The sequence below is a fragment of the Nipponia nippon genome, unplaced genomic scaffold (genome assembly GCF_047370975.1).
Source record: "Nipponia nippon isolate SJK-2023a ecotype South Korea unplaced genomic scaffold, ASM4737097v1 scaffold_2, whole genome shotgun sequence".
Lineage (NCBI taxonomy): Eukaryota > Metazoa > Chordata > Aves > Pelecaniformes > Threskiornithidae > Nipponia > Nipponia nippon.
Genome location: NW_028262336.1, coordinates 3,145,274 through 3,171,150, shown reverse-complemented (window position 1 = coordinate 3,171,150; position 25,877 = coordinate 3,145,274). Strand labels below are relative to the sequence as shown.

General features: G+C 39.2%; 1 protein-coding gene across 11 annotated transcripts in view; it reads left to right on the top strand.

Annotated features, from left to right (window-relative positions):
- Positions 1-3,690: 3,690 nt before the first annotated feature.
- Positions 3,691-25,877, top strand: part of STXBP5L (syntaxin binding protein 5L) — a 207,158-nt gene continuing 184,971 nt past the window's right edge. For all 11 annotated transcript variants that reach the window (XM_087756440.1, XM_087756444.1, XM_087756441.1 and 8 more), the window contains exons 1-2: positions 3,691-4,922; positions 22,096-22,193. In XM_087756440.1, coding sequence (XP_087612566.1) covers positions 4,725-4,922; positions 22,096-22,193 — 296 coding nt within the window. In that variant the 5' untranslated portion in view covers positions 3,691-4,724. The remainder of the gene's footprint in view (positions 4,923-22,095; positions 22,194-25,877) is intronic.

Genomic DNA, 25,877 nt, shown 5'->3' with positions numbered 1-25,877 from the left:
GGGTCATTGATATTAACTACTAACTCGTGTATTATCAAAAGGAGTAGTATGAATCATTTAAAAAGTTTAAACTGTGAAACCAGGAGACACCTATGAATGATCTTTGAAAGGCAAAGAAGCCTTCTTGCACACTTCTACATGTCTTTATTTAAACTAGCACCAATATAAGCCTGAGATTAAAATATGTTTGCAGCTTTACAAAGTCAGGAAATTCTAGCCCATGGGCTGAAGCAGAATTTGCTATCAAAAAATAAAACAAGAAAGCCAGTCGAGGTAAGCAAAAATACCCAAAAGAGAATTGACCAGAACGTTAACGATCAGTCATACACAACAGATATACAATCTCTACTACTATCACTTTCTGGTCAGCTGATCGAAGCACATCTTTCCTGATTCTCCATTTTCTTGGCCAGCTCTTGAATCAGACTGAGATTAGATAATGCTGAATTAATATTCGTCTCCTTTGCCGGGTTTGATTCTGACCAATCCTTTGAATATTACTACATGTAGTCACAAGCTTACCTAAGCAAAAATCAAAGTGAGAGGTCATACTAATTTTGATAGTGTAAACTGTTACAAGATGCTCTCTTTCTCAGCAAAATCTTGCTAGCAAACAGTTATAACATTTGGTTTCTGTTTGACCTTGCAGAACGAGATGACTGATAAATGTAAAAGATACTATCCAGAAGAAAACACTGAAGAATATACTCTCTCCCCTTACTATCTAAAATGCAGATTCAGATACATATATCCCACAGTGCATTGGGATCTCTTATTTCATTTGTTATGTATCAAATTGACACCTAAAATCTTTCCACATTATCATTTTACAAACCTATCATTAAAACTCTTGGTGTCAAAACTATGCAACCTCAGAAGTGTCCTACTAAACATCAACACCATCTAAACAGCACAGCAACTGAATGCATCACCTGTCTACTGTTCTTTTCTCCACTAAACAAAAAGCAAATGTCTTTTTCTGTGTCAAAACCAAATTGTTCCTTTTTCCTTCCCCCCCCCCTTTTCTTTTTGACAACAAAACTCCTCACCAGCTAGGCCATTCAATGGGACTCCTTTCTGTGCATGTCATCAGTATTACCGAGTTTTCCTATGCCCTGCACTGTCCTGTCTCCCTCTGCACCACCCCACAACTTCCATTTTCATCGCTCTGTCTCTGCTTCTGGATTTGTGTCCAGCTTAGAGCAAAATTTTCACAAGGGACTGACATGCCTTACATTCACAAGTAGTGAACCAAAGGATTTTTCTCAGTTGGTGTTTTAAACAGGACTGCTCAATGTTTTGTTGGGCAGTATCCATTTGTTTTTTTCCTGCAAGTCTGTTTTCCTAACAGCACATTGGCAGTGTGAGGATCCTTGCCTTTTCAGACACTCTGAGGCAATATCTAATCATCAATACCCGGCTCCTCATACCGATTCTCTGAAAGACAAATGTTGTTCATATTCCAAATATGCATGCATCTTATTCTACTTCCAAAGGCTTTTTATCATTCTTCTGATTTTAGTCCTCCCTTTTCTTCACTTAAAACTAACCATCTTATCTCTGTCCTCCCTAGAACTGTGGGACTATTACATTATCGGATTTTCTTCCTCTAGCACCCCTTGACACCCAGTCTATTCTCTTTTTTGCAAGTCTGTCCGTGACATTTTCTTCATACTAATTACTTAATTTTTAATCTTATCTTTCCCTTTCCTATTTACAATTCACATTGTTATCTTCCTTTTGGGGTTTGTCAGCTTTCTTTTTCTTTTCACTTGCATTGCCTGTAGTGAACATAGTATCAGTAGGACATGGCATTCTTCAAATAGCTTCAACTGAGTTTTGACTTTTCCTTACTCTCCAAAACCCTGCACTTACATCTTTACAGATTTGCTTACTCAGTTCCATCTTCTTTCTCGTCTCCTAGCCATAATGCTCATATATTTTGTTTCCCATACAAAGTTCTGTTCCTTTTTTCCTGGCTACAGAAACCTATCAATCAACCCTTCCAGTTTCATCAGCAATGATGTATCCTTTATTTTCCATGAGGACATAAGTGAAGCTAGAGTTACTCTTTGAACTTCACTGGAATCTTTTTATCGTTCAGGTGGGAAGCACCTGTGAACACACAGGGAGGAGCTGAAGTAAAAAAAAAAAAAAAATGTAAGGAGCTTAGTGTAAGAAGCTGAAATAAACACATATTACCTTGCTTCACAGAACTGTAGTATTTACAAAAAACGGATCAGGTATTAGAGTGAGTATCAGAACTATACTAAGCACTCCTGAAGAAGCTGCAAAAATGAAGCGATCAATGTGCCTTGCTTCTATGATTTTATTATACAAGAGGTGCTATGTATTTAGTACCACACAGAACAAGTTTGTTCCTTACAGTGTTTTATTCAGTTCCACGCTTCAACTACGTGTACAGTGCTGTGCCGTGAGTCACTTTTAATAGCTATCTCATTTGTTTCTGACCTGAAAAACCTTTTTATAGAGTCTTGTGTACAGCCTAACGCTTCTCGTGCCACATCGCGCTTCAGAGGCCGGAGACACCATCCCACGTCGTGTGCTTCGACGACTCCGGAGCGAGCCTCGGGGAATCACCGAACCATCCACGCAAGCGCCTGGAAGGGGAAGCCTGGGTTATTTTATTCCTCTCGGGAAAAAAAGGGGATTTGTACCTGAGGTGCCAGGCAGCATCAGTACATGGGCTGGACATCGACCCGCACAGACCGCCCTGTGCCCCGGCAGAAAATGGAGGCTCCCCCATGCTCCGGGCCTGGCTCTGTCACCGCCGGGACCGTCACCTCCCGTCACGTTTTGGGTTTGTTTGGCCCGAAGCTGACAAACCGGCTTCGGCTCTCTCCGCTGACGCAAGAACTAAAGCGGGCTCCGTCCCGCTCCAGCCCCGCTGCCCCTCAGGCCCCCGCCGCGGGGAGCTCGCGTCCCCTCAGAGCGGCCGCAGCGCCACCCTCCCCGCCACGCCGCGAGCCGCTCCCGCGCCCGCCGCATTGGGGCGTGGCCGGCGGGGGGACGGCCCCGCCCCCGCGCTGCCCGCAGGTTCCCCGCCACGAGCCTGGCCCCGCCTCCGCGCCGGCGCCGCGGAGAGAAGGCGCCTCACGGCTCCGGGGGAGGAGGCGGGAAACCCGCGGTGCGGCCTTTCCCATTGGTGGGAGCGGGTGCCCATCTCCGCAGCGCCCCAATCACATGCCGCGGAGCACAGCGGCGGTCAGCCATGCTGTCCCTACCGTTCCAAGTGTCGCCCTGAGGCTCCGCCTGGAGCCGACCGACCGCCGAACCGTTGAGAGCAGTCCCCGCCCCCCTCCCCTCTCCGCCATTCACACCCACCCAACTCGCCCTCAGCAGCCAATCGCAAGCTGCCGCTGCTGTCAATCACCCACCTTTGCCCCGCTCTCCCTCCCGCTCTCCCCCCCCCCGGTGGAGCTCGGCGCGCGCGCCGAGAGCGGGAAGGGGTGCGGGCGCCCGGTGGCGCGCGCTGGTGCGGCGGGCGGGGCGGGGCGTGGAGGGCGGGCGGGAGGAGGGGGAGGAGGAGGCGGAGGCGGAGGCGGAGGCGGAGGCGGAGGGGGAGGAGGAGGAGGAGGAGGAGGAGGAGCCGCCGCCGCGGCTGCCGCCGCCGCCGGCGGAGGTTTCAGTACCTCGGAGAACGGCTGCGAGCGCGGCGGGCGGGCGGGAGCCGCCGCCGCCCTCCGCTCACCTGCCCCGCTCCTCTCCTGCCCCGCCCCTCCCCGCACGGGCGCCCGCGGGCAGCGCGCGGAGCCGTCGCCTCAGAGCGGGCGGCCGCGCCGGGCGCGTCGCCCCGGTTACCCCCGGCGCTGAGGGAGTCCGGTCCCTCTGGAGCGGCCCCGGGGGCACGGCGACGGCACAGGCTCGGTGACCGGGACGGGCGGGGGAGGGCTGAGGGGGGCCGTCGCCTCAGGGGCGGGACAGGTGGTCAGCCCGGGACGGGCGGGCTGTCTGAGGGGGTCGCTCCTCACCGTCGCTCGGTCCTCACGGAGCGGCGGCCGGGGCGGGTGGCTGGCGAGGGAAGTGAGGGGCTCCCCGCCGGCCGTGGGGCGGCCGCGCACCCTCCTGGCCGGGAGCCCGAGGAGGAGCGGAGGGTCAAGGGCAGCGGCGGCCGGGGTGGGCAGGTAACCGGAGAGCGGGAGCCGCGGCCGCGGGAGGCGAGCGGCGGCGGGGAGAGGGAGTCCGCTGGAGGCAAAGGCACCCCGGCTGGAAGGGTTGTGAGGGGAAGAGGAAATTGAACGTAGCCGAATTCTGGTGGTTTTGTTAAAATAGTGAAGTACGGAAGGCGCACCTTAGGCAGAAAAGATAGAGAGATGGAGCCTACTGTTTTGGATGCCGGCTTGAATTTTTTATTCACTTTTCGGTTTTAACCACTGCTAAACGTGGATTTTGTGAGAGAACCCGATGGCGGTTGTGCCATTGTTCCTTGTTGAAGCGTAAATCTTAGTTTTGCTGCTTGTGGAAATTTTTTTTTTTGTTATTTTTTTGAAAGGATCTTTCCGGGTAGTTTTCCGTCTGACAAAATGAAGCCTTTGTATTTTTCAATCAATCACACCTAATATTGACATTCTGTTTGGTACAAGGGACTAAAGTGCTGCCTCACTCAGAGGACCATTAGAGACTTTTTCTTTCGCTACATGTAGCTGAATGCGTTACAACACATCCTTTCTCCCCCCCGCAATCTTCCGAAAGATTTTTCCAAAATGAAGAAATTTAATTTTCGCAAAGTTTTGGATGGTTTAACTGCCTCATCCCCCAGTGGAAGCAGTGGCGGTGGCAGTGGTGGTGGAAGTGGGGCTGGTGGTGGCTCCGTGCACCCAGGAGGGACTGCGGGAGCTGCGGGGACTCCCAGAGATGAGATCCAGGAGACGCTCACTTCAGATTATTTTCAAATTTGTAAGGTAAGGGCTGTAAATTTTTTCACTATGGAAATAATAAAAGCTACGTTGTGTGTGGGGCCAGTAATATGATACCAATAAGCCTTTTACTTGAGAACTGCAGTGGTTGTATAAGGACTTTGGAATGAAAAGACAGAGGTCTTGTTGATGCTTTTTTCTTCCTGCTGCAGAGTTGGAGTGGTCAGTAAATTCATAAAAATCTCGATTTCAGCATTCAGGGCCAAATCCTAAGTTCACGCTTGGACCCCAAACTACTGACAAGGTTGTGGGCAGGAAAGCAAATCAATTGGTGCTAGTACAGATTACATTTACAAGTCAGTAGAAATTAAAAATTGTATACATCAGCCTCCCCTCCTCACTCTTCGCATCCTCTCTTCCTTTCCTTCCCTTTTTTAAGAAAAAGGCACAAGCTAAAAATAAAAGACAGTGCAGCGATTACTGAACCTAACACTTCAGTTATTTGTGAGGGATTGGATGTAGATTCAGGGTGGTTTTTTTTAGCATTAGTACTGCAGATTATGATTACATGACAATAAACTTAGTGGGACAGCATAAATACCAAAAGTTGCCAGATTTGTTTGGCAAATTGTTTTTTATGCGTTGGTTAGGTCCTTTGGGAGTTTTCTTTGAGTAGAAAGCGTAAGATATCCCTGTCTGTTTTATGTTTTGTATCTGTTTTCTGCAACAGAGCTTTCAGTGGTGTTCTTAAATGCACAAGTAAAATCAGTACAAACTATTTGGTACTTCTGACCAACCCTGGAATACAAAAATCATACGTTTGTAATGAAGACCAAAACCCAAAGGAGATTATATTATGATCCTCTGCTGTTATCTTTAACTTTGACATTAATTCTGTTGGCTTTACTAGAAGTTTTGGTTGCTTATTTGTTTTGCTTAGAAGCTTCAAAACCAGAATTTTAATTAGTGCAATTTACATTATTAGGAGTAAATGAACTTCACTTATTAAGTATACTTTCCTTTTATTAACCAGATACCAATTGATTTGAAATATAGGTTATGGCCAGCTCCAGCACATTCTCATTTTTTTTGTGTTTTGGGAAGAAGGAAGAAATATAAACAACCGAGACAAGCCTGTAAGACAGTTTGTGTGCAGGTCTGGTCCTTGTGAAACACACAGCTTTCCTGATCTCAGATATCATGATTCTAATTCTGTTTGCTTTTCAGCTGCAGCTAGTATCAAAACTCTTACAGAGTTCAGGGGAAGAAGGTACGAGCCCCCGTGACTTAGAGTCAGAGACCTTTGGAATAGGTTCTACATAATTCTAATTTCTGGAGGTTTTATAGTTCTTTGCCATCCTGAACCAAAACAGGTTCAGACCTTTTGAGTGAAATTATTCTGTAGTTTAATAGTGTGTCAGTGATCAGCGCATTAGAATCATACCTGTTTCCCAGGGTTGAATTTGACTCCTTTTGCTTATGCACGCAGTAATTTAGCATTTTGTGAAACTCCAGGTATTCAGTACAGCAATTTCCCATTTTTGTCACTTCAGTAAAAAGATAATGCAAATAATCAGGATACATTAAAATATCATTAGAAGGGCTGACGTTCTGAGACTTCTAAGTAAGGCTAAAACTCAACATGGTTCTTCATGTTTAAGTCATTTGATAGGGCCAAAGATCTGTATTTAGGATGATATATTTTTATTTTGTATGGTATATTTGCAAAAATAGGCAACATAAGATGAAAAGAAATTAATTTTCTGCCAACTCTCTGTTATTTCCCTTCTTTGGCTTGATATTACTTGAAGACAGTTGGTGTTATGTTCTGATAGATCTGCTTGGATATAGATCTACTTGCTGTATGGGAATATGTCATTTTGAGAAGATTTCAGTAGGCAATATTTTCCTGTCTTAGCTCTCAGGTTAAAATGTTCTCAACAAAGTAAATATTTGTATAGGAAGGCTTTTGGTTGCTTGCAGCAGTACTTGCTTATGAATGCACGGTACTGCAGAAGTCTATAGTATAAAAAATACCAGCTTCCTTTTTTCAAGATACAAAAGTATGCTAAAAGCAAACTTCTAAAATACTCAGTGATGATGTGCTCATAAAATACTGCAATTTTATTCAACAGGCTCTACTTAATCAGCTATATTACAGTTCAGTAACGTTACAAGCATGTTGGAGTGAACCAACAAAACCCCACAGGCCCCAGTCCTGCGTTATGTACTATGCAAGTGTACCGAAGGCAGTGGGACTTGACGCAGGAGCAGCTTTCATCCTGCGTGCTTCAGGGTGCAGGATCTGAGCCATAATTTGTACCTCAATCAGTTGGAAGTAAATTAAAAACACAGCAAGACTATAATCCAAGCTTTGTCTTCCCCCAGCTTTTGTTGTGTAGAGCTTCTGGTATTTCAGTTGTGTAGTTTCATGTTAAGTTACGTAAGTTATATAGGCTGCATATTTAAGGATCCGTGATCTGTGATCCTGCTGCACACAGAACTGAGTAAACCTAATGGCAGTTCTGGTTTGTTATGATCTGCAGGATCAAGACAGATGAGCTCACAGTCTAAGTAGCACCCCAAACTGGTTTTCCTTTCTTTGCTGATTATAAAAATCTTCAGTTAGATATGAAACATAAAAGCTGACTCATACTTAAGAATTAAAGGGCCTTACCCTGCAGTTTTTATTTAAATAAATTGCCTTTCTGAAGTTTGTGGGAGGTCTGCTTGACTAAAAATGCAGATCCAATCCTCTACCAGAACACTGCTTTTATTGGTAACACACCTGATTTCATTAGTAACACACCTGAAAGCTCTCTCTCCATTTTGTGACATTTTTAGGATGCTTATTACCACATTGTCTTTTCGAGGTATAGATTAGAACTTAATAAAAGTAAGTCGAATATTTCATTTTACACTGAGATGTTCACAATGAGTTACTTTTGGCATTTATGTTTAAATCATTGATGTAATCTTCCGTATTGAAAGACTAAAAATGATATATTCTTGAAACTGTTACTTATGAAATATCTATGGCCTTGTTTAAGCATGATAAATTTATATGTTGGTAGCTGTATTAATGAATCAGTGGCATCCTTTTGAAAGTATTCAAGTAATGTGAAGTTTAGTCAGAACCGTATTTTGTGACAGAGGAAGCTGAGATATAGTTTATCTTATATCTAGGGCTGCTCTTGGGATTCGGATATCCAAGTGGAAATCATGAAAATACCGATTATAGTTCATGAATTGAATTGAATGTGTGAGATAGCAGCACCATGCCAAAAACTAGGCACGATCCAGTAGAATATGTTAATAAAGTCTAGATTAATTTTAATGGGGATAGACCTAGTTTCCTCGGTTTTCTTCCTTCATATTTCCCCTCTGTATATACGGTTTATTTCTGGCAAGGACTTTTTGGGCTCACCTGTGTTTGTCCATAGCATACAGAAACTAAAATACAGCACTGGGGAGTGCTGTTAATATAGTCCTATTAATATAGGAAGTGAGAAGATCACAGTTAAGATGTTGTAAATCATTTGAGTAGAACTTTGAGGAGAAAGAACATAAAAGGAGGAAACAGGGATTTTATTACTTCTGCAGAAATAATTTTTGATTGTTAGGGGATGACGCAGTTAGGAAAAACTGAATGAAAATGAAGATGTACGTTTTTGAACATAGAGTGGATCTTCTTCATGAAAATAGGTCTCCCATAGAGAACGACTTGAGCTTTTCTTGAAGAACAATCATAGGCTTGAATTTGTAGAGCACGATGTTAATAACTTCATGCAGAAAATGTTTGAAATGAAGACCACAGTTAAGAGCATAGTAACAGTTGCACTTTACTCGATGTACGGTTAATGTAGTTCAGTATGTTTCCTTTAGCTGTAGGCAGCAACCGGATACCCTAGGAAAGGTTCCAGAACTGCCGAATTAATCATCTTCTCACAGAATTATCCCCCAAATGCTGATGGTTATGGACTGGCTTTAAACCCCAAAGCATGAGATTTGTATTCTCTCCAAAACTGGTCTTCAGTGTTATTACTGCATAGTCTTGCTATCTAATAAACATCCCTTTGAATCTTGCTGTATTATTCATATTGATAGTATAGTCATAGTTTCAGTATGCACGTTACCCAGTCTTTATACAAAACCCGTGGAGGCCAAAATAATTTTAGGTTTTTGTTGATGCTGGTATGGAAGCCCATGGCTGATTACAATTGTGCCTTCCTAACCCTACTTATCTCTGACGAAACCAGGCCTTCAAGATGCATCCAATCAGTAGCCAATTTAAATACCTTAATTATCTGGATTTCCTGAATTTTAATTCCCAGAGTTTATAGATAGTAATACTTTATTTTGTTAACCTATGAAGAACATTTAGTCCCTCTGACAGCAGTCAAATAGGTACTTTAACTGCAAATGCAACATGAAGCTACAGTTCAATGATAACAGAGAGAAGACGAATTTTGGAATGGCAGTTTAAGAACAATTCTGCAGTATCACATAGTTCTATTTTTGGTTATGAAGAATAAAAAAAAAAAATCTTTGTTATAAGCTATCCATAGTGCTTTAGTTAGCTTGAGCTGTTTGGTTAATCTGTGTTGTTTCCTTAGTAAGGTCGTTCAGGGGAGGGGAAAAAAGAAAGTGTGTGAAGTGCTACATTTCAGAGAAAACTCATTTTAAAATAAGTGTTAACCCTTACTTGTAAGTGCTCCGAGTTCATTTGGGACTTAAATGGCAAATAAGATAATGTTGGGAAGGATTTTTCCTATATACCAGAGTTTGGATATAATGTTAGGTGCAAAACCCTATTCTGTTTAAAACTACAGAGTCATAAATGGCACTTCTGTAATTAGATGATGGTACTTTTATGAAATGCGTGATGAGCATAATGTATTTTTCTTTTTTAAATGTTTGTTTTAATTAGAAATAGGACTCATCAGTGGTAAAGAGTATATCATGTTAAAAGCTTCCTTTTTAATAAGTTTGAAGATTTTTAAGCTACCTATAGTAGTGTAGCTGAACACTCTTGCTTTGGTTTTTTTTTTTGCAAACACCTATCTTTTTGTGTCACTATGTTTGATTGTTAATCAAATATTAATCCTAAATGCATTAATGCAGACCCTTCATGGCCAACATTACAGCTTCAAAACCATTTTAAGACTTTTAAGGTTGCAAAATGAAGCACTCGCGAGTTCCAAATTTCTTAAATTAAGTTTGCTTCCACATGCAGCCTTTAATTACATGATCTCATATTTTTATATAGGTCTAATTTAGTAAAATGAATAGTGTTTGCTCAATGGAAAGCACTTCAATATTTCTTTGCATACTTAGAACTGAGAGTCATACCTGAATATTAAGTTCCCCATGGACTTTTGCAACAGAAATACTCACCGCTGTAGTTTTGAAAGCTTTATAAACGTTAATGAATTGACCTTCATAATATTTCTGTGAGATGGAGATGATATTATTCCTGTTGTACAGATGAGGGATCGAGGCGCAGAAAATCCCAAATGCCAGGTTGTTTAGCATCCACCGTTTGAGTCTCTAGCTTGACCTGCTTTGAATCTGATTTTTAGCATATTTACCATTTTTATACCACTTATGTCTTCCCATTACGCCTCCCATTGTTTTCACATTCTGTTGCAAGTGTTATGCACACCTCCAGAGTAGTTTTTAGGATAGTTATTCATACTGTCAACTTACATGTCCACTTTAGGTAGTCAGAACGGCTCTGAATTTCCTTCCCCTTTCAAATGACGACAGATGGAATTCTGGCTCCACGCTGGACCTGTGAATTGTACCTAAGATGTATGAATATCATCAACCTCCATTATCTCAAATTGGTCTATCACAAAATGGAAAGATGATTAGCAGACACATGTGAAAAGCTTAATTCATGGCCCTTGGCTTGATCATTTATAAAGCTAGGTGATAAGAGCATTGCTAGAATTTCCTTTCTGCAATTTTCTACCTGAATTGTACCTTGCACCTTACTATTTTGTACTAGACAAGTTTGGCAGACAACAGCTCTTTAATTGTTTACTTTTGGTTTGTCCATAGGACAGACCAGACTGTACTATGCATGGAGTGAGGCAGAAGTTCTATGGCAGAAAAAGATAATTTAATTAATCCCTACAAGAAGGGAACAAATTAATGTTGCATAGATTATCTTAGTTCGTGTATGTTCTGATTTTTCTGCTTTTTGTGGTTGACCTTGCATTTTTAGCAATATAAGAATCATAGACTATCCTGAGTTGGAAGGGACCCACAAGGATCACCAAGTTCAACTCTTGACTCCACGCAGGGCAACCTAAAAGTTAAACTACTTACTGTAATTTTGTGTGCCATTTCAGGTGGGTTTTTTTAGGGTTTGTTTTGTTTTTTAATCCAAGGATTCATTAATTTCAATCACGTGGAGTCCTTGGATAAAGAATTGAAATTCAACATATACTTTTTCCTCATGAGAAAGAGAGAATGTCCCTCCTCACTGAAAGTGTATATTAAAGATAGCTTAATATTCTCTCTATTCAGGGGCTACTTTTTCACAGGCACTTGTTCAGAGGTCAGACCGTCATAACAGAACTCCAGTCTTCCTTCCCTGAGTTGATGATGGGACTGGGAAATCCCTGGATATCCTGGAAACGGTGAAAAAAACCCATGGAACATACTGAGGAATACAGTGTCTTCACATTTACATAGCGCAGGCCTGACCCCTACAAACTGGTGTGGTGATGCCGTCTGTCATCCTGTCATAACTGTTTATAGCTGGGACACAGGGCTTTTCCCACAAAGTTAATTCCCATCCCCAAGTTTTCTTTTGTTGTCTTTCCTTTATTTTGTGTTTCATCATCTTTATCCTCTTAACAGTTATTCCCTGCTAGTGGGAACTGGACACACTGGATATGCTGTACCTCACCTGTGGGCCACCAGTTAGTTAATGAGAAATTTTCTCACTATTGTAGTGGGAAAAGCGATTTTTAATCTCTTCTGGGAGGATGGAGGAAATTCAGCCTGGTTGCCCCATATCTCAGCAAGTGTTTTGATCGTAGAGCTGTCATGTAAAACATTGGTTGTATAAGCAACTTTTTTTTTTTTTCCTACTTGTTTCTGAAAGAAAAAGACATTTACTTCATTTTTTTAAGGAAATGACTGAGAAATAACTTAGAGGTTCACGGATAAAAATGCCAAGTAGTGGGAGATGGTTTTTTTTCCAAGTAGAAATACATATACTATATAAAACACGCAGCTGTACTCTGCAGAGGTGGACTAAATCTAAGACAGACCCCATTCTGACTTGGTTAGTTTAGATGAATCTGCTTTCATATCTGACTCTTATTCTGAGATGTCTGATACTCCCTGATGTATGGCGTATGCCCAAATCCCTTTTTGAGGTCTGTGTGAAAATACTGTGAAAAGTCAGTATTAGTAAGTTCACTTTATAAACAGAGGAAAGGAAGCAATAGAGAAGTGAACTGATATACCCTAAGCTACATGAATGTACTGGTCTGTTAGCTATCCTAAGAAAACGTGTTTATCAAAGTAGCTTATAGAGATATATTAATTTGTCACAATGTATGTTAGAATCGTTATAGGGGAAAGTTAGAGGCCTGTATGATTAGAAGTATAAATAATGTGCATCTGTGGAGAGGAGAGAAAGCAATATTGTTAGGTACAGATGGCTGGTAAATATGCTCAAATGTAATAAGATGTTATCTTTGTGCAGTGCTGTGTCCTAACAGATCACCAGTAAAGACTGAATAGTAAAAAATACTAGAGACAATCTGTCGCCTGTAGCTAGGGTCAAAGTCTGATGAGGTACACTTTTTATGGTTCCTTTGAAGTTAAGTTGTATACAGTACTGAAAAAAAAAATTACCCTTAATATTTAAGGCTTTGAGTTGATGAATGTACGTACCCAAAAGTAGCCTTACTGAATTCAGTGGTGTATGTGCAGATACAGGTGTATATGGTAGCATGTCTTTTTGCAGAATTCGAATCCAATCAATTAAAAAAAATTGCGTATATTTCTTTAAAAAACCTGCTTTATAAGAATGCTGTAAGGTCAAACACTTGGAAGTCAGGTGCCTTATTCAGCTAGTATTCAGTTACGCCAATATGTGTGGCAATCTGGTCTTTATCACATCTTTTTATTTTCTTGAGGTGTCTGCTTATATTTTGTTCCTGTCCTCCATCACTTTTGGTTTGAACAGTACACAACATATGGGAAGGATGGTTGCTATTCTGTGTGTGTTCTTTGCAATGGTTCCTGTGAGAGAATCTCTGCATTATCCACTGGACATCACAAAAAGTCGTATTAAATAAATTATGAATGCTCATCTCGGCTTCGTTCATCCCATTCCACCTATTGTATCCCTTAAGGATGGGTATGTGCTTTCAGTTACACCTGTCCAGCATCAGTTGTATTACAGATACATTCTGTTATAGCTGCGGATAAAAGTTAATTGTAGTGGGTCGAAAGAACCCTAGTTTATTCATTGTTTGTCCCTACATGTATTTTGAAATGCTCACCGAATGAGACAAAGGCAGGAAAACTGGCATGTGGTTATGTAAACAGAGATCTGATTCTTATAATCTTTGGATATAGTGTCTTCACTTGTGTCTGTGAGCTGTGCTCTTGGTAGCATTATGGGCAGTGCAGCAGGGGATAGCAGTGTGCAAGATCTGCTGGATTTCACTGCTGTGAGAGGGCAAAAGCTGCCACAAAACATCTCCATTTCATTTGGAATGTATCTTCGCCGTATGTGAGATGAGATGCTGGCCAGTATCTCCAGATTAAATTCTTGATTCAACATCAGAAAAAAAGTCCTCAAATTGCATACAATATGCATACAGAAAGAAGGTAGGAGAAGATTAATTATGTGTTAGTAATAAATAGTAAACAATGTTGTAAATGCTAGTAATGGAATCTAGTAATAGCATTTGTATACAGGAATGCCCAATTATGTTGCAAAATAAAAGATTTCCACAGGAATACACCAATAACACAGATTATATCAAAGCTGGGTTTTAACACTGTGTTTCTATAGCTTTTAAAAAAACCCAAACCCTAAAAAACCCCTTCAAGAGCTTTATCATAGTAGCAAAATTTTCTTCTGTTGTAGTAGTGTGGAATTTTCTTGCAAATTTTTTTTTAATTCCCCAATATGGCTGATTTTTTTTTTTTTTATTAAAATATTCTGAAAGCAGCAAACAAAACATCTACTTCAGAACAGTAAGCCCAATCAGCCATAACAGAACAGGACATAATCAGCCTAAAGTAGCAAAGTTCCAGAAAATCCAAAAATGAGAAGACATGCAAAATTAATTAGTTATTGCTGTGTTGGTCTGGTGTAACTTTAACAAAAACAGATTTATTTTTTTCTCATTGAAGTTATGAAATTATGTTAGTGTCTGCATCCACAGTCATAGTGAAGACAATATTTTCCTTTCAGGGCTATCAGATACGTTGAATGATTTTACAATTCTTGTAAATACCCATAAAGCATACCTTCATCAGACAGATGATATTCTGAATCAAACTATTTCAAGTTCTAGAGCGATATGGTTAAATGATGCAACAACAACAAAATCAATATGAACTACTATTTTAATTACTTTGACTATAATGATTCTCTGTTTGGACAGAAGTCTTGCTTAAGTAGGAAGGCCAAATTGAGCTTTGAAAGCAGTGGTTTAGGGTTGGGTTTTTTTTTTTTATTATTTTACATTAAAGCCAAGGCCAAATACAGTTTTATTAAAGTTCATGGCATTTTTCTATAGGTTGATGCCCTATTTCTTCTTACCAGTTTAAATGGCAAGAATGGGAAGTCCATTATAGCATATTTACTGAAGAATGGATGTAATTCCTATTGCGTTCTCCATTTTCCTCCCTTTTTGTATATTTGTCTTTTTTTTTTTTTTTAAACTTGGTAGTGTTCTTTTAGAAAGAATGGGAAGGGAAGAGATGAAATAATTTTGCATACAATATCTTCTCTTGAACTTAGGATTTCTCCAAAGGGAATAATACCTACTTTGGGATGATTATATTTGTGTATTACCCTGTAACTTATTTTATTAAGTTACTATGCTGTAACTTGGTGCTGTGGTAGATGTGGCAAGATGGCGTAGTTGTCAAACGGTTGCTTGGCCACAACAACACTGATTTAAATTGATCAAACAAGTAAGATTAAAATCCAACCACTCTGCTTTGAGCAGGGGGGGTTGGACTAGACAGTCTGCAGAGTTCCCTTCCAGCCTCACCTGTGCTGTGAACTGGGAATAATGCAGTTCAGGGATCAATGTCATTTTATTTATTTGTGGATTTTTTGGTCTGAATTATATTAATTTTGTATTTTTGATACACTACAGTGTACTTCAAAGCACAAGCATGAGGAGAATGCTTTTTGAGATTCAGAAGGCCTTATTTTTCCCCTGTGGTTCACTTAACGTGGCCATTTGTATCAATATGAATCATATGCGAATAGGACCATCCTTATTTGATAGTCTTTGACATCCAGTTTGCAAAACTGAAAATGACAGTGGAAAAATACATTTCTGAAGTTTCTGCAGAGATTTTTGTCATGAAAAGAAGAACTTTAGCGAGGACTGCAAGATTTCTTCTTCATTTTAGTTATTTATTTTTTAAACTAATTATCTGAAAGGTGCCTTTGGATGTACTTTCTTTTTCAGGGCCAAGCAATATGAGGAAATTGAAAAATTATGTAATATGTGGTAGAACTAGTACGTTTCAAAAAACAGGCATATAGACTTTTTAAAAATAGTAGAGTGAAAACAATACATATTAAAAATATAGACTTGATACTGTTTTTTGCAACCTTATGTTTCAATTTTTTGAAGTACATTAAGCTGCTTTCAAAGGAAAAAAGGTTTCAGATGTTCATAGTACAAAAATGTATAATGTAGAAGTCAGTTTATTTCAAATACTCCAATATATCTCTCTGTTTTTTTCATACAAATATAATTATCAGCATATAAAATTTGTGAAACTAAACTGTTAAAATTTCAGGTTGTGTTTGAAGTCTACTTTATGCCCAGGACAGAAATTTTCTCAAAACTCTACCATAGTTTATTAAGTGACCTTTTATAACAAAGTAAGTTTTCTAATTTGAAAACGAAAAGATAAAACAAATTTGCCTGTTGCTGAAAGTATTGTTCTTCTATGCCAGAAGTTGTCTACGTAAATATTACGAAACATTTTTACTAATCTGATTTTCCTGTGCATATCTTTTCTTCCTGCCCCCCGTATTCCCTTTTTCAGTAACACTTCTCTTTTTTGCTTGCGTACCTGCATTTTCCATGTTTTTTGTCTAATGTGCCTTTCTCCACCAGTACCGATCTCCTTTTCCTCCCTCTCTCACATGCACTGCTGCTGGTGAAGATAATAAGCTCGTAACAAGTACCCTGCTCGGACAAACCAAAGGTCCATATCGCCCAGCAGTCAGTCTCTGACAGTGGCAGTGGAATATGTCATTTAGGGAGAGTAATAAGTTAAATCACTTTCTGCAGTCCATTCCCTTTCTAATCTCCCATCATCCACCATCACTGGATTGGAGATGTCGGAGTGTGTATCCTTAGCCAGTCCTTTTAGAATCCATTTATCAATAATGTCCATGAATATGTCTAATGCCTTTTTGAACCTGCTGATAACTGTCAGCCTTCACAATCTCCTATGCTGGCAAGCTTCAGAAGTTCATTACCTGTTGTGTAAAAAAAGTGTTTTCTTTTTTTCTGTTTTAAACTAATCTTTCACTTGCTTTGAGTGGCTCTGTGGTTTTGCTGAATAACAGTTCTGCATTTAGCTTACCCACTCTCTTGATTCTGTAAATCACAGTCTCATCCCCCCACAGCCTTCTCCTCTCCAAAATGAAGTTGCAGCACTTTTAGTCTTTCCTGATAAGGCTTGTGTCCATCACCTTGAGCATGAGTTGCCTTCCCTGGATCAGCTCTGACTTGACTATGTCTTCAGGTGTGGAGACCAGAGCTGCATACAGTACTCAAGTGATGGGCTCACAGAAGTTTTATATGATGCCTTTTGTGTTATTCTCTATGCTCTTCCTGATGATGTCCAACATTACTTGTTTTTTTGGGTTGCTGCTGCACATTAAACCGAAGACTTCGTGCCTGCCGTGCCTGCAAAATCACTTTCCTGAGTTGTAAAGCTAGTTCCAAATTCAGCGTTGTGTAAGCCTAGTTAAGATTCTTTTTTTTCCTCTAGATGCCTTAGCTTATGTTTATCCACATTGAAGCTCATTTATCACCTTCTTGCCCATTTATTCAGGCTAATGAGGTCTTTCAGGAGTTGGTCACCATCAGTACTGGATTTCACTGTCCAAAGGAGATTTCAGTGTTCACTACCTTTTATAGATCATTGAAGATGATGAATAAAATTCGTCCAAGCACCCATCCATGGGGTACCCTACTTCTGAGTTTTCTCCGTCGTAAAAATCCATTAGACCCTATCCTTCGTTTCCTGTTATCTAACCAGCTTTCAGTCCACAAAAAAACTTGTCTTCAGTCCCCTGACAACTTTGTCTAATAACATTACTGTGGAATGTTATTGGAAGGCTTTTGGGAAACTTAAATATATTCATATCCCCTTTATTTACATGCATGCTGACAGCTTCATAGAATTAGAGAAAACTAGTCAGACAGGATTTTCCATTGTAGAAACTCTGCTGGCTTCTGCAGGTGATCTTTATCCATCTCCTCAGTTAGTCTTTATTTTACCATCTTGCTGGGGACAGAAATCAGCCTTCCCGGTCTGTAGCTCCAGAGTCCCTTTTGTAGATGGCTTTTTCCATATGACTGTTTCTAGCTTTACACAGAGTAAAAGAACAATCTATGGGTATCTTCATCTAAGAGAAAAAAAAATAGGTAGTTTTTAGAATATCTTGTGAACATACTCAGAAGCCCTGGCTCCTAATGTAGGGTAAGAGCTAAATGGAATCCATGGCTTGAGTTTGAAATTTTGGAAAGTTTTAGCTAAACTGGGATTTTTACAAAAAATATTCCTTTGAAAAATGAAAATTTAACTAATAAAAAATGTGTCACTCCTGTATCGTGTTCTTAGGTTGGAAGCCTACTCATACCTTGTCCTCTTTCCATCTTTCCTGAGCAGGGAGCAGTCTTATCAATCAGAGATTCCAGGCACAGAAGCTTATAAATGAGGGATGTCATGGTCTTATAGTGATATAATGCATGGCAGCTCATCTTTATAAGCACCCATTTTCACCACTACAACCTCGGTGAGAGCTGTAATCATTGACATTTTTTAATGTCTTACATAGCTGAGTAAGAGGCTATATAAGTTTCAGTCAACACTTCATCCTCGATTCCATAAACCAATAAATTACTTGCTTCAGTGAGACTTTTGCATGTGGCATGTTGGCCGCAATTTGGAAGTAGGTTCTACATCTTGAGTCACAGGCTTAGACTACATAGTTCAATTTTAACAGATAGCGATTTTCTCAAAAAATGTTTACCTAAGTAAATTGGTTTTGCTGTCAGATGTTACACAAATAAGGGTACCTGTAAAATATTAGTAGAAAAGCTACAGATTTTATGCTTATGCAAATTAGCAGGAACAGTTTTGACTATATACCCTGTTATTATAATTGATATAGTTTAAAATTGAGTTTAGTCCTGTATTTTCTGGAGTTGTTTAGAGAATATAAAAATCACTTTGAAAAAAATGGTGTCTCTGCAATCTAAAGAAAACTACCATATAACAAAAGTTAAGAAAAAATCTTATACTGAAAAATTGCATTACAGACCACGTGAACAATTATATTGGATATTGCGTATTATTACTAGTGTGGTTTTCTTTTTTCAGCTAATGAAATATATCATGGTATCTTAGACAGCAAGATTGTTATGTTCTGTACAGCATATTAAAATGTTAATTGGTAGAATACTGGCAAGCCCAAATAATCGATTTCCTATATTCATTTAGGTAAATTGGTTGTGTAAAGATTACTTTAATGATATATACATGCAATTCACCACAAGAATATTCACTTAAAATGATGTAAAAGAGAATTTAAAGGAGAATAACAAAGCTGAACAAAGATTTATGTGGAAATTGTAGCTGCATTTGTAATTGTTCTGTTTCCAATAAATTATTTCAAATACTGCACATAAACTGTATGTCCTAGGGAGCACAGACTGCCTCTAGAGACAGCATGCCAGAAAAGAGACATAAAAGAAAGCTGGATAATGTGGAGAAAAGCAGTCCTGGCTCCATCTGCTGTCTGCTTTCTCTCTCTCTCTTTCTCTCTTTTTTTCTTTTTTTCTTTTTTCTTTTTTTTTTTTTTTTTTTGGCACCTTCTTTCTTAGGCCATTCGGGGTAGGTAGGTCCTATATTGAACAGACTGTTGTTTTAGGATACTTTTTTTCTGCTTTTGTCTGCTATTGAGACAGTTTAATTCTGGAAAACAAATCTACTTTGTTTTGTGTTTTCTGCTCACCATTGATAGTTTCGATCTACTAAACACAACTCAGATTAAGTAGGAACATAGGTTTTTTTTTTTTATCTCCCTAGGATCAAGTTAATTTTGTGGCCTTCCCCTCTTCTTCACCTGTATTATGAAATGCTGTAAGGAAGCCCAGGCACAGTTCTAGAATCATTACTCATTCTTACACATATGCTCACACTGGCTTTATCAGTACGAAATTGAAAAATCTACTTTTAATGCTAGCTTTTCATGTTGATTTTTCTCACAGTCCTTGGAAACAGAAGGGTTGTTGGACTGAGGGTGAGGAGAAGAGTCTGGGGGTCTGAAGCGTTACAGCTTGTCCCTGTTCTTCTGTTGAATAGGCTTGATCTTCAGAATCACTTCTGAGGCTGCTCTAATTCGTGCCAAAATCTCAATCATAAAGTTATATTTTTCTGCCTTAACTGTGTACAATATAGCTTGGCTCTCCTTCCAGACTGGTTTTGTCCTTTATTTAGAGTCCTAATAAATACAAATATTTTACTTGAAAATTGTCATTTCCTTGGAGGCTCAATAGACTTCAACAATATTTTTTTATTCTACAAATGGCAGACTTTTGCATTCACAAGAACTTCCCGATTGGAATTAGTGTAACTACTCAAATTTGGAAAATGGCTGCAAAAGAGAAATAACACTTTTCAGTCAGTCCTAGAGTTCAAGAATTTGTACGGAACCATGATCCTGCAAAGATGTACATCACTGTGCTTCTAAAACATAGTTCTGTTTCAGTAACAGGACCAAATTAAAATTTGCAAATGAAAAGTCTGACTGTAGATTGCAGAAATACTGAAAATACAAAGCAGATGCTAAATAGATAGGCAAGAATGTAAATAAGTATTTAAAAATATTGATGTTTACATTCTCAGATCTAAAAAACAGTCCTGAAAGCTCCAGTCATAGCTAAACATCAGAAAAACTTACTGTGACTGGAATTGCTAGAAATTCAAACTTTATTATAGAGAGGATTTCTAAAAATTATTAATAAAAAAGATTATTTGTGAAATATATGGTTTTTTCAGATAGGGATGAACATTTATTCACAAGAATACCTAGAGCTCAAATATAATAGAAAATTAGTCATGCAATTAGGCCAAACATTCAACACACTAGAAAATACTACAATTCATATTTCCTGATGTTTTTGTGACATGAGAGGTAAAACCATTTTTATAGTATGTAAGTCTAGTTCCAGCTTAGATGTTGAAATAAAAAATTTTATATTTGAGTAATCCTACCACTTGAGAAGATGAGAAGGTTAAAAAAAAAAAAAAAACCAAACAAATGGAAGAGTTGTGGAGATCTTTGGTAAATGTCTACATTAACATAAAAAGTGAGTTACTTTTCTACAGCTTACTGAAGTAGCATATGTTTCTGGATTTTTGCAGTCTAGAAACTAATACTTAGACATTCTTTTAAAAGACATCCCTTATCAGCAATAATTAAGATGTGAGATGAGTAAGACTTTTTTTTTAAGGAAAACAGACATTTGGTTGTTCCCAAACTAATTGTGAATATCACTTCAAGTGTTTCCAGCTGTAATGGAAGAGTTGGAGTGATACAGCTGTTGAAATCATCAGCTGCCTTTTACTCAACAGGTCGGCAATTAAGGAATCCCTTTTGTTCAGGTTGTTCCATAGGGACTGCTGAATGCTTCAGCAAACACAGTTCATGAGGAAGAAAAAAATATCTTAAAAAGTTAAATTTCATTCAGTTCAAAGCACTTCCTCTCCAATCCTAACCATATACTAAAAAAAGAGTCAATCCTAGAGTTTAATATGATATTAAATATTATAAAATATTATTATTATTATACTAAAAAAAGATATTATTTGTTACCCAATTTTAGGAAAGCAGTCACACACACAAAATGAATTACAGTTCATTTTTATGTGTATTTGTATAGTCTAGTCTAGTTATTTTCAATCTTTTTCTTATGTTAAAGTTCTCCCTCATCAGATTCTTCCTCATAAGAATCAGGCAGGTCATATTGGTCATAACCTCCAGGTTAAGATAACTTAAAATATTATTTGAGGCAGTCTTCAAACTGAAGGATGCGTTGCGTCATGCTTGGTTCCTTTATTCCCCAAGGTATCTCTGCAAAAATTAGAATTAAAAGCATAGTATTGTAAGTAAAGGTTAAGAAAGGATGAGTGGTTCAGTTGCTCATTTTGAGAACATCTTCTCTGGCATCTTTGGTTTTTTAAATTGATATTAAGGATTTTTACCTCGTAGACTCAGTTCAGTTTATTGGTTTATTGGATCTCTTCCCCTGGACATGTTCCATTTCTTTCTGTTGAGGCTGAGGTTATTTGTGACTGTGTTTTAAAAGCATATTACATGTCTTTTTTTTTTTTTTTCCAATTTACAGTTCAGCTGCCTTGCATATTGAGGTTATCTTTCAGTATACCATATAAGCAATACGTACGAGATGTATATTGGCATATACTTTGCAATCTACTTTGTTACAACAAAACCATTTAAAATATTACTGAGTAAAGAGCGTATCTAGAAATTGGCATGAATGAAATTCACCTCTGTATTCAAAATACTGTGTCTTTTTAAATACTTTTCTTGAAATGTATTGCAAATACTGCAACATATAGAAAAATACAGATTCTCTTCCTATATGCATAACATAAGCAATGTATGCTGTCACCTGTGGTTACAGTGCAGTCACTTTGCTCATTTGTTTTATTTCAGACGGTTCGCCATGGTTTTCCTTACCTACCCACTGCCTTAGCCTTTGACCCAGTTCAGAAAATTCTGGCAATTGGAACAAGAACAGGAGCCATACGAATGTATCCTTTCTCATTCCGAATTTACACCATTTCTATGTATTTGTAATACAGTGATGTGAATCATCTTCTACAAGCACTCAGGTAAGGTTACAGTTTATGTTGTTACATTCTACTTCATTTTGCTTTACTTAGGTGCACTGGAAAAGCATGTGCTGTTGAGGAATTACCATTAGGTCTTCAAGGTGTCCAAAGAAAAATTTTTATTGCGTTTTTGGCGTATGGTTTTGGCATATATTGGTTAATATAAAGCAGAATTAATTTTTGTTTTTTTCAGCATGAAAAGTAGACACTTTTCAGTATGTAAAGGTAGACTACAAAGTGATAATAAGCCAAGTTGTGAACGTTGTGCCAGCAATAAATAGATTCATTGCTGCAATGCAGCTAGCCACCTGTAGACATCTTCACTGTAGATATCTATGTATGAGATACTGTTTAGACTCTTCCAAGTGAATGGTGGGAAATAAGTGATTTTAGGGTAGAATTCATCTCTTCCTGGAGGAGGAGATGAAGCACTCTAAAAGTGCCTGTTTCTCTTCATTAATTATAAAGGTACATCAGTGCCAGCACTTTATGTGTATTTTTATGCAGTAAGAATTTTAAGTTAGAAGTCTACACAGAATAAATTGAATATAAATGTAATGAAAATTTGAGAACTTTGATTTAAAAAAAAAATCTGAGGAGAATATTTAAATGTGGTGTATTTCAAAATGTTTCTCTGCATAATTTTCTTACTTTGTCATGGTTCGAATGTATTCCAGTTTGGTGAAAATACACATAAAGTAAGGAAAAAAAGAAGAAAGAATGTTACAGGAAGGTTTAAAAGTTACAGGATACGGAAGTAATAAACCAATATTTTTTTACAACCTTTTTGTAGCTAAATAAATTCTGGATTTAAATTAGGGGACAATGCTGTATAAAATACCAATCTAATCTTTTTCTGTTTTTTTTCTGCCATTGTTCCCAAAGTAACTATATACCCAATGAACCCAAAGGCAGGTTATAACGTAAAGAAAATTATTCTCCTGGAGAACCAGTCTGTGCTTCATGTAACATGACTAAAACTTTGTTTCCTCCATTTTTGAGTGCTCTTGTTCTGAACAGCTGCATTTTCATAAGCCTCATTTTCTATCTGATCCAGAACTTCTCACAAGACTCAACTAAACCTCTAGTTATGCGACAAGCTTTGCTTTGGTAGTTCTGCTCTTAGTATTTACCTGTATGAAGTAGACTGAATATATTCTCTTCAATTACAAAGAGGAAAATCCTCTTGAATTTGTGCACTTCTCGGAAAGTGCGAGTCTAGTAGTCATGCTTTCTTCTTTTAGGAGGTATGCAAGGTTAGAAAGCTGGAGTTTTGTCTCTGGAAACTTCACTGATACCTTCTATGAGAGGGGGTATTGGGAATTTCGTGGGTAATGTAGATGTAGGAAGAAGACCTTGCAGAAGATTGACTCTTGAGCCCATCTCTTCTTTCCATCTCAGCAACCTGGCTTTTGTAGGAGCAGTGCTGTTACTGGCTAGGCACCCTATACCATTATAAATCCCTCCTTTGAGAAAAATGCAGTTACAGAGCCTGAATTAATACGGGTTCATGTAGAATTAAGTAAAACTTGCATGTCCCCTGCCACAGGAATGCAACATGCAGTGGAAAATCAGCTATATCTCTAACCTTATATAGAACTCTCTATATATCATCTTCTATGGAAATGGATTATAAAGGTTGTTTTTCAAAGCACCCTTCCCTTTAATATCTCTTCTCCAGTTTTGCTAGCAAACCCCTACCTCATTGACAGAAAATTTTCTACTGGTCCTAGTATCTGAATCAAACAAGAGCATCAAGATTAGCAGGGATTTTGATTTTTTTTTTTGAGAGAGAGATGTAATGTCCTAACATAAATCATAGAATCATAAAATCAGAATCGTCAAGGTTGGAAAAGACCCTTAAGATCATCGAGTCCAACCGTTAACTTAACACTGCCAAGTCCATCTATACCATGTCCTCGAGCACCACATCTATCCGTTCTTTAAATACCTCCAGGGATGGAGACTCAACCACTTCCCTGAGCAGCCTGTCCCAATGCTTGACCACCCTCTCGGTGAAGAAGTTTTTCCTAATAGCCAACCTAAACCTCCCCTGGCGCAGCTTGAGGCCATTTCCTCTCGTCCTATCACTCGTTACTAGGGAGAAGACACTGACCCCCACCTTGCTACAACCTCCTTTCAGGCAGTTGTAGAGAGTGATAAGGTCTCCCCTCAGCCTCCTCTTCTCCAGACTAAACCACCCTGGCTCCCTCAGCCGCTCCTCATAAGACTTGTGCTCCAGACCGTTCATCAACTTTGTTGCCCTGCTCTGGCCACGCTCCAGCACCTCGATGTCCTTCTTGTAGTGAGGGGCCCAAAACTGAACACGGTACTCGAGGTGCGGCCTCACCAGTGCCGAGTACAGGGGCACTATCACCTCCCTGGTCCTGCTGGCCACACTATTCCTGATGCAAGCCAGGATGCCATTGGCCCTCTTGGCCACCTGAGCACACTGCTGGCTCACCTTCAGCCGGCTGTCGACCAGCACCCCCGGGTCCTTTTCCGCCAGACAGCTCTCCAGCCACTCCTCCCCCAGCCTGTAGCGTTGCCTGGGGTTGTTGTGACCCCAGTGCAGGACTCAGCACTGAGCCTTGTTGAATCTCACACAGTTGGCCTCGGCCCAACGATCCAGCCTTCTCAGCTTAGGCACACAGAGCCTGGTTTGCTTAATTAAGCACTGAGTTAATAGAAGCTGTGCTTTGAATACAGGGTGCCATAAAAGGAAGTACTACTTTATTCATTTTAACTAAGGCCTCTCCAGTTGGCCTTCAAAGGTTCACAGAACCTATTGCCTAAAAAGCCTCGTTGTGAACTAATAACTTTGCATTTGTACACAAGGCTGAACAGTGATCAGTGAAACAGGGCCTGGGACCACACACGGAACACCACTTATTTAAGCCAGTCTTGCTGCAACCATTTGTAATTGTTGAAATCAAGCAATAAAATTCAAGTCCAAGCTGTAACAGATTTAGTATTACATCTGAAAATACAATTCATAATGGAATTTTTTTAAGCAAACTGAAAAAAGTATAGATTTTGATGGCTCTGAGTCTTACACAGTATCCTGTAAAAATACTTTTTAACAGAGCCACACCGTTTCATTCTGCCATGAATATGTTAGGTAACACATAGAAAGACAGAATTCCTTCCACGCATATGTTGTGTTTGGCTGGTGCATCTAAACAGTACAGTGGATGGAATGAAAGGACAAATTATTTGGCTACCATCAGAGAAATGCACCCAATTATTTATTTGTTTATTTATTGGTAGCACCAAAGGGGCCTAGTTTGGATCATACTCTGTTGTGCTGGGCAACACAAAGGCATAGCATGAGAGGATTTATGTTTAGTATTCACGTAATGATGTAGAACAAGTTTTCCTGTGACCAGTGTAAGTCACATAATGGTCTTGTTGCTTCCCTGTCTTTCTAAGAGATTCACAAAGTGTTTGTATTTCTATTGGTCACAAGTTAACAGGTCTCGAAAGACAAGCTGTTTCCAAAGAAAATGAAGCGTGTGCCTCTGTGTTATGAATTAATGTTTAACATCACGCCTTCAGGTGATCATTTCAAGTGATCCAGCAGCAGTTCTGAAATTGACTATG